The 18,664-nt window shown below is 42.2% G+C and overlaps 1 protein-coding gene across 1 annotated transcript in view; it reads right to left on the reverse strand.

Annotated features, from left to right (window-relative positions):
• ADCY2 (adenylate cyclase 2) overlaps window positions 1–18,664 on the reverse strand; it is a 458,110-nt gene that overhangs the window by 154,449 nt on the left and 284,997 nt on the right. Inside the window, exon 4 of the mRNA XM_004380271.1 lies at window positions 3,095–3,243. Coding sequence (XP_004380328.1) covers window positions 3,095–3,243 — 149 coding nt within the window. The remainder of the gene's footprint in view (window positions 1–3,094; window positions 3,244–18,664) is intronic.

An 18,664-nucleotide genomic window follows, 5' to 3' on the forward strand; every position in this document is an offset into this window, starting at 1 on the left:
AGGTTGAAAGGATACAACCTTGACACACACCTTTCCTGACTTTAAACCACGCTGTATCCCCTAGCTCTGTTCAAACGACTGCCTCTTAATCTATGTACAGGTTCCTCATGAACATGATTAAATGTTCTGGAATTTCCTTTCTTTACAATGTTATCCATAATTTGTTATGATCCACACAGTCGAATACCTTTGCATAGTCAATAAAACACAGGTAAACATGTTTCTGGCATTCTCTGCTTTCAGCCAGAATCCATCTGACATCAGCAATGATATCCCTGATTCTATGCCCTCTTCTGAATCTGGCCTGAATTTCTGGCAATATACTGCTGCAACCGCTTTTGAATGATCTTCAGCAAAATTTTACTTGCATGTGATATTAATGATACTGTTCGATAATTTCTGCATTCAGTTGGATCACCTTTCTTGGGAATATGCATAAATATGGATTTCTTCCAGTCAGTTGGCCAGGTAGCTGTCTTCCAAATTTCTTGACATGGACGAGTGAGCACTTCCAGCGCTGCATCCATTTTTTGAAACATCTCAGTTGGTATTCCATCAATTCCTGGAGCCTACAAACATATTCTAGGCAATTTGTGAGAGAAATGAAGGCAGTTGAGATTTTCTTCACCAATCTTTTGTCTTATATAGATTGGTAGTCAGCCTCCAAGATGGCCTCAATGATCCTACCTTTCGGGATTCATGCCTCTATATCATCTCCTCCTATCCTCAGTGGAAGTGTCCTGTGTAACCAATAGGATACATCAGAAATGACCAAAGCATGACTTAGGGGCCTAGGTCATAAAAGACATGCGGCTTCTACCTAGCTCTCTCTTGGATCTCTTGCTCTGAGGGAAGCCAGTGGCCAAGTTGTGAGGACACTCGAGCAGCCTATGGAGAGGCCCAGTGATGAGGAACTGAGGCATCCATCCCATGGCTAACATAACCTGCTACACATGTCAGAGTAGCAAACCTTCCGCAACCGCAGCTGACATCATCCTGCAGCCTCTGAGACACACTAAGGCAGGATCACCTGGAACACTGCCCCCAAATTCCTGACACACACAAACAGCAAGCTGATGTTCACTGTTTTGAGCACCTGAGTGTTGGTGTAACGTGTTACACAGGTATTGATAACTAATACAGACACTGTGAGGACCAACAATTCATCAACTACGGGAGGCTGATGGTGTCTTCAGTCACTTAATAGCGATCTATTTGTTCCAGCGTTGTATCACAGCTACTTAAAGCTATTCCATGACCCCATTTAGACACAGCTGCACTCATCTTTACATGTTTTGAATACCGAATAGTGACTTCAAAATATTTCCTGGGATCAGAAGGGAGTTGCTGAATTTCGGACAGGTAAGGCAGCAAGAGCCATTGGCAGTGCACCTTGCCAGGTGCTGTGAATCCTGCTTTATTCAATTCTGTAGGCATCATGCAGAAGGCCTGAAGGCAGGCCAGTGCTTTACATCATTTTACTCCTTAACATCTGTGACCTTTATGTAAATATATTTAGGTTTTTTTCTCTATTATTCCAAATAATAGCAGCAACATTCCATTATCCAATGACACTTCCTTGTTGTTGTTGCTGTTAGGTGTCACCAAGTCATTTCCGACTCATAGCGACCCTATGGGCAACTGAAGAAAACACTGCCCGGTCCTGCACCATCCTCACATTTACTGCAGTGATTCAGCCCATTGTTGTAGCCACTGTGTCAATCCATCTCGTTGAGGGTCTTCTGCTTTTTCGCTGACCCTCTAATTTACCAAGCATGATGTCCTTCTCCAGGAACTTCCTTATACCACTTGATAAGCAACTGCTTTTTCTGTTATCACCTGCTGGATATTAATTTCTTCTTGTTCATATACAGCTATGCGTGCTTGGACTGTGTATATCATTAGTGCTATATATCCTTTGTAAATCTGGTGTCAGAATGGTATTTGTCCTAGTGATGTGTTAAATTACATTTCATTTGTTTCTATTAATGAACTTCAAACACTGTTGCCCTGAAGCAACCAGAGCAGGAAGCAGTAAAGGGGCAAAAGGGCCTGGATTCCAATTCTAGTAGATGATCAACAAAGGAGTACTGTTAATGTTGTTGCTGCCATTGGACTATCAACCTGGAGAGGGGGCAACAAGGCAGCCAGCCTGGTAGCTTATCTAACAAATCAGGACACAATGGATGAGGTCAGACATATACGTGACTGCTTAGTGAGATACTCAGCTAAAAGAAAAACCACCGCTTCAACATAACCCAATGGATGAAGAGTAATCCAAGAAGAAGTAGCAGGAATGGGAGGGACACAGAAAATGGGGATGGATGAGGGCACCATGGTCTGCACGTGCCGTGCTCTGTCTGAACCACAAGATGTGGGGTAGGTGCATCCTCTCCACTCAGGTGAGTGCCCTTCAGGTTCCTCCCGAGAGCTCAGTGAGGTGGAGACCCACATCCTTCTCCTTCTTTCCTATAATCCCATGCTGCTAACACATTCATTTCCCAAGCATGCGATCCCAAGAATGGCTCCTTGGGAAGCAGGTATGGCTATGCCAGCCTCAGAGAAGCAGTGACTCCCCCGTAAATTCATGAATGTGTTCACCAATCTATTATCGTGCTGGTTGGCCATATCCCAGAAGCCCATCATCCCTGATGGGAGCAGAACCCAGCTTCCCTGCAATGTACTGGCTTCATGGAGCCCCCACCCCAGAAAAGCTCATCTGGAGTCCTCAGTCCTCATGCCAGAGAGCCCACTGATTTTCCCTTCAGCCCTCCTGCAACGCCCAGCATCCTAGACTTCATAGATGCATGAGATCCAAAGTCCACCTCTCACCATTTGGTGACTGATGGCAAATTACAGAGAGTAGGACTGTGAATGGGTACCTCAATCCAATAAAGTAAAGAGGATCTTATTTCCTTATCTTCACATGAAGGCACCATACGTGTGAGCAGAGCAGTAACTACTCTACTTGCAAAGAACTGACAGTTACATAGGCGATGTCATCACATTGTAATGTGTGCACACCAGTTAAAATGTCACCATCTGGCAAGCGGACTCCCCAGACTTGCTGACAACCATGGACAGAGATTCGTACCTGACGTTGGTGTGCCTCTTGACGTACAGGTTGTGGAAGTTGTTAGTGTTCTCCATCTGGCCCGCTTTGGGGCCCTGCAGCCTCTGGATGATCTCGGCTTTCATTTCCATGGCTATGTGAGCTGGCAGCAAGGAGAGGAGAAGACGCTCCTAAAACAGCATGATGAGGAGACAAAAAGACGTTTCAAATAACTAAAATAAGAGACCCATTTGAAATTATCACTTTTTTGTAGTGGGGCCAATTTGGGGGACTATTTGCAAGTTATTATACAGATTCTAAAATACATAAAGCAAAAAATAAAATTTTCTAAGATTAGAGTGTGATATTACTTCTTATTTGTTGAGTTTCAAGTAGCTACTCTTTGGTGTGAAGAATAAAGGAAGGAAATATTATTTTCCCAAGGATATTATTTATCTATTTTAAAGTAGTGAAGCAGAAATAATATTAAAATACCAGAATCCAGTGGTCAGTCTAAGATAGGAAATACTCAGTTTCCCCATCTCACTCATTTGAGAGATAAAGTACAAGTTTTATAGCACTTTATAAATTCAACCAATATTGCACATTCTCCAAATAAGATAGCCAAATATTTTCAAATATTTCATTTTCTCTATGATGAACACTGTATCCCCTTTAGTGATTCTAAACTATTATAAAGATGAAGTCAGAAATACTGTTATAGCTTTTTTATTGTTATTAGGTGCCATCGAGTCAGTTCCGACTCATAGCAACCCTATGTACAACAGAACAAAACACTGCCCGGTCCTGCGCCATCCTCATGATTGTTGCTATGTTTGAGTCTATCGTTGCAGCAACTGTGTCAATCCATCTTATTGAGGGTCCGCCTCTTTTTCACTGACCCTCTAGTTTACCAAGCATGATGTTCTTCTCCAGGGACTGGTCTCTCCTGATAACATGCCCAAAGTACATGAGACAAAGTCTCGTCATCCTAGCTTCTAAGAAGCATTCTGGTTGTACTTCTTCCAAGACAGATTTGTTTGTTCTTCTGGCAGTCCATAAATATATTCATTTTTTGCCAATACCACAATTCAAAGGCGTCAATAATTCTTATATTAGCTGTGGTAAAATGTCACCTATAAGAAGCTACAGGTAGAACACAAAGAAATGATAACATAGGGGTTTTTCTAATAATTTTTGGTCTCTAAATTCAATAAATCCAGTGAGCAATAAATATGAGTGTGGAACATTGCACTTATTTTAATATGTATTTATTTTAGTTAGAGTGCCTCTTTTTCATTCTCTTCAAAGAAAATACAAAGTATTTTTTTTTAAGGAAATATATCACAGAAAGGCAATATTTGAAAGTTTATATTCACCCTAGAGCATTTAAAATGTTAACCTATTGTGTAAAACACTATATTCTTCAGGTGTTGTGAAGTTTAGCCACCGGCATTTGGCTTGATGAATAAACATCAGTGGAATGAAAAACTGTCTCCATCTCCTACATTTATTTCTCTCTCCTTTTCTTTATTTTTTTTCGTTCTTGTGGACGAAGTAGTGAGAAAGTAGGGGTGGAGTGCAAGCCGGCCACAGCACCGGGTTGGCAGTGTCATGCATCCATTCTCTTCGCCCTCCTCCTCTTCCGAGGGCACATCCCGTGGGAGCAGGGGGTAGATTAGAAGTCCATCTTAATGGAGCTGGGACATCCCTCACCATAGCCTACCGCCGGCCTGCTCTAAGGAAGCCCAGTGGAAAGTCAGCAGAAGACCCAGTGTACCTGTGGGTGGACTTCCGTCCACACTAGGGAGTGTTTTCCTATTCACTGGTGTAACCAAGTGTTGATAATTTGTTCATCTACTCACACATTCATCTATGTGGCAAACATCCACCAGGTCCCTTGGTAAGCACTGATGATTCTCATGTGAAGAATGAGAAAAGGTCCTTTTTAAGATAGACTTGTGTCCCCCAAAAATGTGTGTCAACTTGGCTAGGCCATGATTCCCAACACTGTGTGGTGGTCCTCCATTTCATGATCTGATGTAGTTTTCCTATGTATTGTAAACCCTAATCTCTGCCTGTGGTTAATGAGGCAAGGTTAGGCTATGTTAAAGAGGATTAGGGTGGGATACAACACCGTTATGCAGGTCACAGCCCTGATCCCATGCAAGGGGAGTTTCCCTGAGGTGTGGCCAACATCAACTTTATCTTACAAGAGATAAAAGGAGAAAGAAGGGAGCAGAGAGATAGGGACCTCCTACCACCAAGAAAGAAGAACCAAGAGGGAGCTCATCCTTTGGACCCAGGGTCCTTTTGAAGAGAAGCTCATAGACCAGGGGAAGACTGATGACAAGACTTCCCCCAGAGCCAAGAGAGAGAGAGAAAGCCTTCCCCTGGAGGCGGTGCCCTGAATTCGGACTTCTAGCCACCTAAACCATGAGAGAATAAATTTCTGTTCTTTAAAGCCATCTACTTGTAGTATTTCTGTTATAGCAGCACTAGATGACTGAGACAGTCCCTGATATCACATACTTCTTAACCCAGCATGATGCCAACACGATGCACTCAGAGTCTGCTGAGGACAGAAGCACCGGCTGGTGTCTGGAGAAAGCCACACGCAGGGCCCCTGGGATAACAGAAAGGCAAGTGAGAGCTAAGGAGCACCTGCTGGGTGGTACGCACTCCCAAGGGCACTATTCAGGTTAGCAGATAGAATCAAACCCACTGCCCCTCAGATGGGCATCTCCATCATCCTTCTTAAAAGTTAAAAGAGGCAGTGGGGTCTAGGGCACGGATGCCAACCCTTGTCACAAGCGCTGATACTGGGCTGCCAACGGAGATTTTATTGGTACTTAAGAGACTAATAAGACTGCTTTTTACTTAAATATCATCCTTTAACTTTGTTAAATTCCCCTTGAAGAAATGAAATAGAGAAATCAAATTTTTAATGAATTAAATGCCCACATGTTTATGTATAAAAAGAAACCAACAAACCCATTGGCACTGAGTTGATTCCGACTCACGGCGGCCTCATGAGTTACAGTACAACTGCTCCATAGGGTTTTCTTGGCTGTTAATCTTAATGGAAGCAGACTACCAGGGCTTTCTTCCTCTGCAATGCAGGGTGGGCTCAAACCACCAACCGTTAAGTCAGTAGTGGAGGGTAAACCATTTGTGCCACCCAGAGACTTACGTCTACGTAAATGTAGGGAAACATAAATTAATATTGTTGGTACAAACTAATGCGGTCAATGACTTCCGGGATCTAAAATGCGCGTAGAATTAAAATACACACCAAAACTAGCCCACAAGCTGAGAGGGGGTGTAAGGAGTTCTTGCTCTGAGGCCCTAGTGTGGTGTGGGAGGTACCAATATTAAACTGCAGTAAGGCAAGAATGGACACGACTTCCACAGTAGCAACAAAAAGAAGAGTAAAAGAAACCCTTTATTAATCCAAAATAAGACACTAAAGACAAGACAAAGAAAACTTAAAACAAGCGAGACAAAGAAAATACATCACACTCCGGTAGATACCCACCACATCAGGAATTACACCAAATTTAAATTGACTAAATACTCCAATTATTTTACGGATATTTCCCATTGGATTAAATAAACATAACTCGGTACTACTTATAAGGAGCCCTGGTGAAGCAGTGGTTAAAGCACTCGGCGGCAAACTGAAAGGTCAGCGATTTGAACCCACCAGCCACTCCTCGGTAGAAAGATGTGGCAGTGTGTTTCCATAAGATTACAGCCTTGGAAACCTTATGGGGGAGTTCTACTCTGTCCTACAGGGTCTCTATGAGTAGGAATCAACTCGATCCAAATGGCTACTACTTAAGAGACACATCTTAAGTATAAGACACAGAAAGATGGCAGGCAAGTGGCTGGTGAATATTAGCAAGTGCTTGAAGATACATTTTAATTGATTACTCTTTGGAGCTGTCTCTTCCATTATTCCCCAAAATGCACTAATGATCAAACAGTACAGCAGCATCACATTAGCTTACGTGAGGGGGTGAGCTCATGATTTTACCCCAAGTGAAATGCTGAAAGAGCAGGAACAGTATCCCGACTGTGTAAGATGCCACACCTGGAGCCAGGGCCAGGGGGGCAGCACCAGCAGTATGGAGAATACTGGGCTCACAACTGGACTTCTCACAGTTCATGGGATGAGAAATCAGGCAATTTTGTGTGTGTGTTGAAGAAACAGGTGATCCCAGAAAAATGGAGTCACCTGGAACTCAGGTTACCAAGAAAGATTGTTGTTATTACTGTTAGTTGCTGTGGACTCAGCTTTCCCTCATGTTGACACCATCTACAACTGAATGAAACACTGCCTGGTCCTGCGCCCTCTTCATGATGGCTACTATGCTCCAGTCCACTGCTGGGGCCACTGTGTTCTTTGAGAGCCTTCCAAACAAGGAGCTCATCTGCCAGCACTATGTCAGACAATGTTCTGTTGTGAACCACTGGCATTAATTTTTGTAATTAGGTTTTAGTTTTCAGAAGTAGATTGCCAGGTCTTTCCTCCTAGTCTGCCTTAGTCTGGAAGCTTCGCTGAAACCTGTCCACCACGGGTGACCCTGCTGGTGTGTGAAGTACTGGTGGCAGAACTTCTGGCTTCACAGAGACATGCAAGCCACCACAGTACAACACACTGACAGACGGGAGTTAGAAGAAACTATTAATGACATGAAAATAGAAGTTCGCATTTTAAAGCTTATAAAAGAGAAAGCTGTGTCCTTATTAGGCAGAAATTGAGTGTCTGTTACATTTGGCTGATGACCTGATGTCTACACAAGACTGTGCCTCTCTAATCTCAGAGCCCACCTGAAGAGACTGGGGTTTAGCTTCAAAATAAATGGCACTTTTTTACTAACTTCCGTACCCTTGATAGAAAGAACTACTCCATTATCTACTCATCTCTCACTACTCATCCCCCAAACACATAAATTTGCCACTTATCTTCAATAACTAATTTTTTTTTACCTCTGTGACTGTGTTAGTTTCCTGTGACTGCCTTAATAAAGCATTGTAAAGTGGGTAGCTTAAAGCAACAGAAATTTATTCTCTGGTAGTTCTGGGGGCCGGGAGTCCAAAATCAGGGTGTGGGCAGGGCCATGCTCCTTCCAAAGACTCCAGGGAGGCATCTATCTTCACCTCCTCTGAATTCTGGTGGTTGCCAGTGACCCTTAGTGTTCCTTGCTTTGTGGCATCGTAACTCCAGTCTTTGCCTCTCTTCTTCACAGAGCTGTCTCCCCTGTGAGTGTCTGGGTCAAATTCCCCTCTTCTTATGAGAACACCCGTCACTGGATTAGGACCCACCTAATCCAGGATGACCTATCTTAACCTAATTATATCAGTAACAGTGCTACTTCCAAATAAAGTCACATTCACAGGTCCCAGGTGGACATACATTTTGAGGGGGATACAACCGAACACAGCACAGTGAACTACTCCATGGTTAAAGGTTTTTAAAATCTAAAAGTGATAAAATTCACAGTGTACCCAAGCAAACCCTTGGCCAACAAATGCTGTCCTTTGAAGCCTAGGGATTTTGTTTTGCTAGCACTGTGTTCAAGAAGCCCTGGTGGCACAGTGATGAAGCACTCGACTGCTAACTGAAAGGTCAGTGGTTCGAACCCACCAGCTGCTCCGTGGGAGAAAGATGTGGAATCTGCTTCCATAAAGACTACAACTTTGGAAACCCTATGGGACAGTTCTACTCTGTCCTATAGAGTCACTATGAGTCGGAATCGATTCTACGGCACACAACAACACTGTGTTCAGTGGTTTCCTTTCCCTTGGTATTGATCTAACATGACAAGGAGGAACTGTATGGCATGGTCGCTGTGTTTTCTTTGTGTTTATTGATCAGTATACAGGATGGTTGGGTGTGAGGCAAAAATATTACAAAGGAGTTGTAATATCCAAAACCTATTTAGACAGATGTGGTAAAACGACTGAGGAAAGTGTGGGCGATTCCATCAACAAAACCCGGGAGACCTGTGTGGCCACTCTCAGACGGGAACACAGCAGTCCCTGAGGGAGCACAGTGAGCCAGGTTGCTCCCAGGCCTCCATCCAGTCTTTGTCATAACCTAGCAAGTAGACACTGAACATAAATTCCTATTAACTTCCAAAACAGTGATAGAGAATGCAGAATTTAAAGAATAGATAAATCTGGACCGAGGACATCCATTCAGAAATCTCAATGGAATATGGGTGAGTCATAACTGTCTAGAGATGTCTGGTGATTGGTTTAATTATGTCAAGATCAATTTTATACTTTTCCTGACGGGGGATGAGTCAGGGGCTGAGAAACAATGAAATGTCCCAGGTCACAGGTGCTCCATTTACCATGTTCCGCAGAAGTCAAAGAACTAAACTACATACTGCATTGGGCAAATCTGCTGCAAAAGACCTCTTCAAAGTGTAAACAAGCAAAGATGTTACTTTGAGGACTAAGGTGAACCTGACTCAAGCCCTGGTATTTTCAACCGCTTCATATGCATCCAAAAGCTGGACAATGAATAAAGAAGACCAAAGAAGGATCGACGCATTTGAATTAGGTGCTGGTGAAGAATACTGAATATACCATGGACTGCCAGAAGAAAGAACAAATCTGTCTTCGAAGAAGTACAGCCAGAATGCTTATTAAAAGCAAGGATGGCGAGATTTCATCTCACATACTCTGGACATGTTATCAGGAGGGATCAGTCCCTAGAGAAGGACATCATGCTTGGCAAAGTAGAGGGTCAGCGGAAAAGAGGAAGACCCTCAAGGTGATGGACTGACACAGTGGCTGCTCAATGGGCTCAAACGTAGCAACAACTGTGAAGATGGCACAGGACTGGGCAGCATTTCATTCTGTTTTACACGGGGTTGCACTGTTGTTGTTGTGTGCTGCTGAGTTGATTCTGACTGATAGAGACCCTATAGGACAGAGTGGCACTATTCCATAGGGTTTCCTAGGCTGTAATCTTTACGGGAGCAGATTGCCAGGCCTTTTCTCCTGCGGAGTGGCCTTTGGGTTAGCAGCTCAGCACTTTTAACCACCGTGCCACCAGAGCTTCCTTGTTTTGCATTGCTGCCTCATTATGACAACCTGTGTGTGTGCACGAGCTCAGTGTGGTCTTCTGCTGGACTGAAAACCATCACTAGACTTTCACACTTTTAGATTAGATTCTGTCTGTACTCCCTATAGTCAGTGTTGCCAGTGGCCTGACCACATCTCCTCTGATTCCTTGTGGTGGCCTGCGGACAATTCCTTTCAAAGTCTCCACCAGTGAGGGATGGGGTTGATGGATAAATGCCCCAGTGCCCGCACCCCTCAGTGGGCAGATCTGAGCATGTTCCCCTCTTCTCAGAGGCTCCCCAGCAGGAGGTAGCCCCCCTTGTGTCCAGAGACTCCTCTCATTAGCTCTCCTCTAGTGCTGCTATAACAGAAATACCACAAGTGGATGGCTTTGACATAGAGAAATTAATTCTCTCACAGTATAGAAGGCTACAAGTCCAAATTCAGGGTGTCTGCTCTAGGGGAAGGCCTTCTCTATCTGTAGGCTCTGGAGGAAGATCCTTGTCGTCAATCTTCCCTTGGTCTAGGAGGTTCTCTGCGCAGGAACCTCAGGTCCAAAAGATATGCTCTGCTCCTGGCACTGCTTTCTTGGTGGTATGAGGTCCCCAACTTTCTGCTCACTTCTCTTTCCTTTCATCTCTTGTAATATAAAAGGTGATGCAGGCCACACCCCAGGGAAACTCCCTTTACACTGGATCAGGGATATGACTTGAATAAGGGTGTTACAATCTCATCCTAATCCTCTTTTACATAATCCAGTCTTGCCTCATTAACCACAGGTGGAGATCAGGGTTGACAACACATAGGAAAATTACATCAATCACGAAATGGAGGACAAGCACACAATACTGGGAATCATAGCCTAACCAAGTTGACACATATTTTTGGGAGACATAATTCAATTCACAACACCTTCCTTCCTGGTCCCATCCCCCACTCCTTCACAGGGCTCCCTGGAACCACCCCTCAAACAGACGGCTGCTCTCAAACCTTGTCTTAGCACCATTTCTTAAGCATCTTCTCTCCCTCCTTCAACATTCTCTAATACTATTACAGTAAACCCTTTGAATTATAGTTTAGCAAAGAATATTGAATATATCATGGACTGCCAGAAGAATGAACAAATCTGTCTTGGAAGAAGTACAACCAGAATGCTCCCTAGAAGTGAGGATGGCGAGACTGTCTTGCATACTTTGGACATGTCAGGAGAGGTCAGTCGCTGGAGAAGGACATCATGCTTCGTAGAGTAGAGGGTCAGCGAAAAAGAGGAAGACCCTCAATGAGATGGACTGACACAGGGGCTGCACCAATGGGCTCAAGCATAAGAACAATTGTGAGGATGGTACAGGACCGGGCAGTGTTTTGTTCTGTTGTACACGGGGTCGCTATGAGTGGGAACCAACTTGAAGGCACCAAACAACTACAACAACAAACCCCAAAGCACACAGAGCCAGCTTTCCTGACAGACACACACTCCATGAAGACAAAAGAACAATCAAGTATAGTCATGTCTTCCATGCCTGTAGCCTCATTTAATGTAGATCACATGACCCTATGTAAATTATGATCCTTATTTTAGGCCCAAATGCAGAGGGGCAACTGACTGTTACAGGCGGCTTGAAAAAATAGGAAACAAACTGTACGTGTTGTGTAAAACAAAATTCTCTCTTTTAAGTGTTAAAGAATCCAGGTGAATTTAGATTGAAATAAAGCTCTGGGGCCCTGACTCACTGTGGACTGTAGCAGCCGACCAGCCAAATAAAAACCAAGGCGTCTGCACCATCAAGGGACTCTGGTGCTATGATGAATGGGCAAACCTCCAGTGAGAATTCAGGAAGGGGATCCCCGCTTCTCGGTGGTCACAGCCTTGGGCAATGGGGTGAACCAACATAAATGCTTGAACCGAAAAGCAGTGAATCAAGACACTTTCTTTTAAATCTGTCTTTCTTCCCTTTTAAAATGCTATTCTCTGAAAGAAAAAGCCCAACATTATGGTACACATGAAAAATTTCAACCCAACTAGTCATCTGACAAAGCTAATGTCCCACCAGTGCTTTAGCTTGTTACTAATGTAACTGTATGCCCTGCCAAATGATCTGAAAGGAACACAGAGAGGTAATGCTTCATACGCCGGATATAACTTAGCTATATTATCGCTCCAACTACTTTGGGAAAATTCTTAGCTATATTATTGCTCCAGGTACATCGGACAAATTCCTTTAGGAGACTGGAAAATCAAGTTTTCCTTAAGTTGACTGATGGATAGCATTATTACTTCTTTCTCTAGTTAGAAAAGCTTGTCAAACTACGGAACATTTGGGTAATGCCGGAATATTCCAAGGTTATCCCATTACTAACTTGGCCTTAGTTTTGGGGTTCCATTTCAACACATCCCTTATTAAATATCCTATTATTATTCATTAGCATTAACATTTTCCTAGACTTGTTCTTTTTAAACTGTGCCTTGCAGACAAAGCTACAGAACTAATGTAGTAATTTTCAATGTACTATCAATCAGAGTTCAGGACACTCTATGAGTTCTTAAGCCTTTCTAATATAATGAAACCAAGCAGATATTACATCATATTTTAATGCTGTTTTTTACATTTTTATTTTATTTTTTGTTGTTGTTGTTTAGAATACATACAACTTCTAAATTTACAATTCAGTGACACTGATTACGTTCTTCAAGTTGTACAACCTTTCTCACATTCCTTTTCTGAATTGTTTCTCCCCCATTAACATAAACTCACTGCCCCATATGTGTCCTATCTAATCTTTCAAGCTGCTGTTGTCAATTTGATCCCATATAGATAGCTCTTTAAAAGAGCACAATGCTGAAGGCAGATATTCTTAACAAATTAAACTAAACTACTGTTTGGTTTAAAGAAGGCATCAGAGGATACTCTTAGTTTAAGGTTTAAAGATTATATCAGGGCAATAGTTTCAGGGGTTTGTCCAGCCTCAATGGCTCCAGAAAGTTTAGATTCCATGAGAATTTGAAATTCTGCTCTGCATTTCTCCCCTTTTGACAAGGATTCTCCTATAGAATCTTTGATCGAAATGTTCAGTGAGCAATGACCTTCTTTGCCCTGAGACCAGAACTAGATGCTGCCTGGCTACTATTAATGCTGTTTTTAAGATTATTTGGGCTTATAATTTAACACATTTTGAACAAAGACATCTTGTACTTTAATTTTGAGCTATGATCTCGTAACGCATATATTACCCTGCCCTGTCAATAAACCACATGTATAATATATACTGAATTCTGCTTTATTTTTCAAGACGCATAGCAGTCACATGTTCATTTTATGTTTTCTGTATTCTTCAAAATTCTTATCTCTACTGAATTCTTATTTTAAGTTCATTTTGTGATTGGAATCCATTACTGAAGTTGTGGCTGTTTTGCTAGTTGCTGTGGAGTAGATTCTGACTCATGGTGACCCCATGTGTGCAGAATAGACCTGTGCTCCATACAGCTTTCAAGGCTGTGGCCTTTTGGAAGCAGAGTGTCAGGCCTGTTTTCTGAGGTGCCTCTGGTGGATATGAACCACCAACCTTCCGGCTAGTAGTTGAGCACTCCACTGTTTGTGCCACCAAGGGATACCCATATCCATATTTACATCATCACAATATGCATTACTTCATGTGCACCTATTTCCATGGAAACTGGGACGGGTGGAGAGTGTTTCTATTTCCCTTTCTCTTTCATCTATTTTTCTTAAAAGTCTTCTGAATCTGATCTTCCTGTAGTTGAGGAAGTGGCCCCTTCCATTTGATTTTCCAAAGGTACAAGTCCACATGCTTGTGTAGATTACACTGGAGATGCTGCCCCTGCCCGAATGCAGAGTGGGGTAACAGAGGAGGGAATGAATAACTTAGGAGCACAGCCCTGCCAATGTGGGAATAGGCTGAGCTTTCTGCCAAGAAACAAAATCTAAGATCAGCACTAAGTAAAAGCCATGGGTGATGAGAAGATGCATGGCAACATTTAGAAACACATATTTATTTATGAGCTAGAACAACGACATCAACCAACATTATCTTGCAAATTCTCAACTTTATCAAGCCAACAAAAATATTTGTCAAACAGTAGAGATATTTTTAAGAGCACGAAATTGATGACAGATAAAATATTGAATCCTATGCCTTGATTTTGATAGAGAATGTCTGTCAGTTTGTTGTACTATGGTAGCTTGCGTGTTGCTGTGATGCTGGAAGCTTTGCCACCAGTATTTCAAATACCAGCCGTGTCATACTTTGTGAACAGTTTTCAGCTTAGTTTCCAGACTAGCACAGACTAGGAAGAAGGACCTGGTGATCTACTTCTGAAAAAACTGTCCACTGAAAACCTTATGAATAGCAGCAGAACACGGTCTGATATAGTGCAGGAAGATGAGACCCTCAGGTTGGAAGGCACTCAAAAGACGACTAGCGAAGAGCTGCCTCCTCAAAGTAGAGTTGGCCTTAATGATGTGGATGCAGTCAAGCTTTCAGGACCGTCATTTGCTGATGTGGCACTACCCAAATGAGAAGAAACACTTGCATGAATAATCGGAAGGTAGGACGTACAAAGTATGAATCTAGGAAAACTGGAAGTCATCAAAATGAAATGCATATACATCATCATCCTAGGCACTAGTGAGCTGAAATGGATTGGTACTGGCCATTTTGAATCAGATAATCATGTGGTCTACTATGCTGGGAATGATAAATTGAAGAGGAATGGTGTTGCATTCATCATCAAAAAGAACATTTCAAGATCTATCCTGAAGTACAACGGCCATCAGTGATAGGATAATATCCACATACCTAGAAGGAAGAACAGTTGATAGAACATTATTCAAATTTATATGTCAACCACTAAGGCCAAAATAAGGAAATTGAAGATTTGTATCAACTTTTGCAGTCTGGAATTGATCAACTATGAAATCAAGATGCACTGATAATTACTGGTGATTGGAATGCGAAAGCTGGAAACCAAGAAGGATCGATAGTTGGAAAGCACAGCCTTAGTGATAGATATGGTGATGGAGATTGCATGATAGAATTTTGCAACACCAAAGACTTCTTCATTGCAAGTATCTTTTTTCAACAAAATACACAGCGACTATACACATGGAACTCACCAGATGGAATACACAGGAATCAAATCGACTACATCTGTGGAAAGAGACAATGGAAAAGCTCAATATCATCAGTCAGAACAAGGCCAGTGGCCAACCACAGATAAGACCATCAATTGCTAATATGCAAGTTTAAGGTGAAGTTGAGGAAAATTAAAACAAGTCCACGAGAGCCAAAGTATGACCTTGAGTATATTCCATCTGAATTTAGAGACCATCTCAAGAATAGATTTGATGCATTGAACATTAATGACCAAGACTACATGAGTTATGGAACGACATCAAGGACATTATACATGAAGGCAGCAAAACATCATTAAAAAGACAGGAAAGAAAGAAAAGACCAAAATGGATGTCAAAAGAGACTCTGAAAGTTGCTTTTGAAGGCAGAGTAGGTAACACAAAAAGAAGAAATGATGAAGTAAAAGAGCTGAACAAAAGATTTCAAAGGGAGGCTCGAGAAGACAAAGTAAAGTATTATAATGACATGTGCAAAGATCTGGAGGTAGAAAACCAAAATGTAAGAATGCTCTTGGCATTTCTCAAGCTGAAGGAACTGAAGAAAAATTTAGAGCTTTTAGTTGCAATATTAAAGGATTCTATGGGGAAAATATTAAATGACACAGGAAACATCAAAAGAAGATGGAAGGAATACACAGAGTCACTGTACCAAAAAGAAATGGTTAACGTTCAACCCTTCCAAGAGGTAGCACGTGATCAGGAACCGATGGTTCTGAAGGAAGAAGTCCAAGCTGCACTGAAGGCACTGGCGAAAAACAAGCTTCCAGGAATTGACAGTACTGAGATGTTTCAACAAAGGGATGCAGTGCTTGAAGTGCTCACTCGTCTATGCCATGAAATCTAGAAGACAGCTACCTGGTGAACCGCCTGAAAGATCTGATCCATATCTGTACACATCCAAAGAAAGGTGATCCAACAGAAAGCAGAAATTATCAAACAACATCATTAATATCACACACAAGTAAAATTTTGCTGAAGATCATTCAAAAGTGCATGCAGCAGTATATTGACAGGGAACTGCCAGAAATTCAAGCTGGGTTGAAGAGGATGTGGAACCATGGATATCACTGCTAACGTCAGATGGATCCTGGCTGAAAGCAGAGAATACCAGAAAGATGTTTACCTGTGTTTTATTGACTATGCAAAGGCATTCAATTGTGTGGATCATAACAAATTATGGATAACATTTGTGAAGAATGGGAATTCCAGAACACTTAATCGTGCTCATGTTGATCCTGTACATAAACCAAGAGGCAGTCATTCGAACAGAACAAGAGGATACTGTACGGTGTAAAGTTAGGGAAGGTGTGTGTCAGGGTCGTATACTTTCACCATACCTATTCAATCTGTATGCTGAGCAAATAATCTGAGAAGCTGGATTATATGAAGAAGAACGGGGCATTAGGATTGGAGGAAGGCTCATTAATATCCTCTGTTATTCAGATGACACAGCCTTGCTTGCTGAAAGTGAAGAGGACTTAAAGCACTTACTGAGGAAGATCAAAGACCACAGCCTTCAGTATGGATTACACCTCAACATAAAGAAAACAAAAATCCTCACTACTGGACCAATACTCAACATTATGGTAAATGGAGAAAAGATTGAAGTTGCCAAGGATTTCATTGTACTTGGATCCACAATCAACGTCCATGGAAGCAGCAGTCAAGAAATCAAATGACGCATTGCACTGGGCAAATCTGCTGAAAAGTTCTCTTTAAAGTGTTAAAAAACAAACACGCCACTTTAAGGACTAACATGTGTCTGACCTAAGCCATAGTATTTTCAATCACCTCATATGCATGCAAAAGCTGGACAATGAATAAGGAAGACCGAAGAAGAATTGGCGCCTTTGAATTACGGCGTTGGCGAAGAATATTGAATATCCCACGGACTGCCAGAAGAACGAACAAATCTGTCTCAGGGGAAGTACAGCCAGGATGCTCATTAGACACAAGGACGGTGAGACTTTATCTTACATATTTTGGACATGTTATCAAGAAGGAACAGTCCCTGGAGAAGGACGTCATGCTTGGTAAAGTAGAGGGTCCTAGAAAAGAGGGAGACCCTCAGTGACATGTACTGACACAGTGGCTGCAACAATGGGCTCAACCGTAACAACGATGGTGAGGATGGTGCAGGACCGGGCAGTGTTTCGTTCTGTTGTTCACAGGGTCGCTATGAGTCGGAACTGGCTGAAAGGCACCTAACAACTACATGCCTTGATTTCTATAGAGAATAACACATTATTCTCACCAGCTCCTGGGCCCCAGCTTACTCGAGCTCAGTCCTGGCTTGGATTACATATTTATTTCAGTTGTCTATTGTTGCAAAACAAAACACTCCAAAACTTAGTGGTTTACAACCATGGCATATTTATTTCTCATGCTTCTGCAGACTGGCTGGGTGGTTCTACTGGTTTCGCTGTGTGTTAACCCCACGACAGCAGCTGGCTGAAGGTCACTGGGCTGGAATGTGCAAGATGGCCCTGCTTACAAGTCTGACAGTTGCTGCTGGCGGCTGAGGGGTCGTTTATTCCCTCCATGTGGCCACTCATGAGTCAAGTTCTGCTGGGACCGCATTCTCTAACACCATGGTCACATACGCTTCCGCCTTCAATTAACACTTGGCAAATAACTCTTAGAATTTCTTAACACAAACACAATAGACAATGGAAATCAAAATAGCAGACTATAAATGCAATGAATCACTTTCAATTTATTTCATTATTTTAAATAGAAATCCATATTAATTAACCAAGAAAATATTTAGTTTTTGAACTAATATTGACTTTGTCACGAAAATGAAAGTAACCAAAACTTGAGTAGGATTGAGGAAATGTATTCTAATAAACAATTTCGGAAGGGAAGGAAGAAATGAATGAGGCGGCATTCTCAGACATGTCTCATGCTTCACTCTTAAGTGAATCCATTAAAGTATCTGGGAATGTTCTGTTCTCCGTGTAGTGAATTTACTAAAATACTTCTTTGGTAGCTGATAAAAACGTACCACACCACACCACCCAAAGCAGTATGTTCTTTGCATATGATATATGCCATTACAATAGAGCAAAAGATCTTTAAAAGAAGCATCCGGCACTTTTAATCCAGTAGATGGAGATCAGGCTTCTTAATTTTTTTTTTTTGAGTGATAAACATTTTTTTATTGATGTAATTAAACGAAGTTTACATTTCAAGTTAGTCTCCCATACAGAATTTTTTTTTTTAACATACATTGTTATGAGACCCCAACTGCTCACCTCATTCTGCGACAGCACACTCCTCCCCTCCGCCCCTGATTCCCCAGGAATATTCAACCAGCTCCTAACTCTCTCTGCCTTCCACTCTCACCTCTGGACAGAAGCCGCCCCTTTGGTCTCTT

The sequence above is a fragment of the Trichechus manatus genome, unplaced genomic scaffold, assembly GCF_000243295.1.
Source record: "Trichechus manatus latirostris isolate Lorelei unplaced genomic scaffold, TriManLat1.0 scaffold00072, whole genome shotgun sequence".
Lineage (NCBI taxonomy): Eukaryota > Metazoa > Chordata > Mammalia > Sirenia > Trichechidae > Trichechus > Trichechus manatus.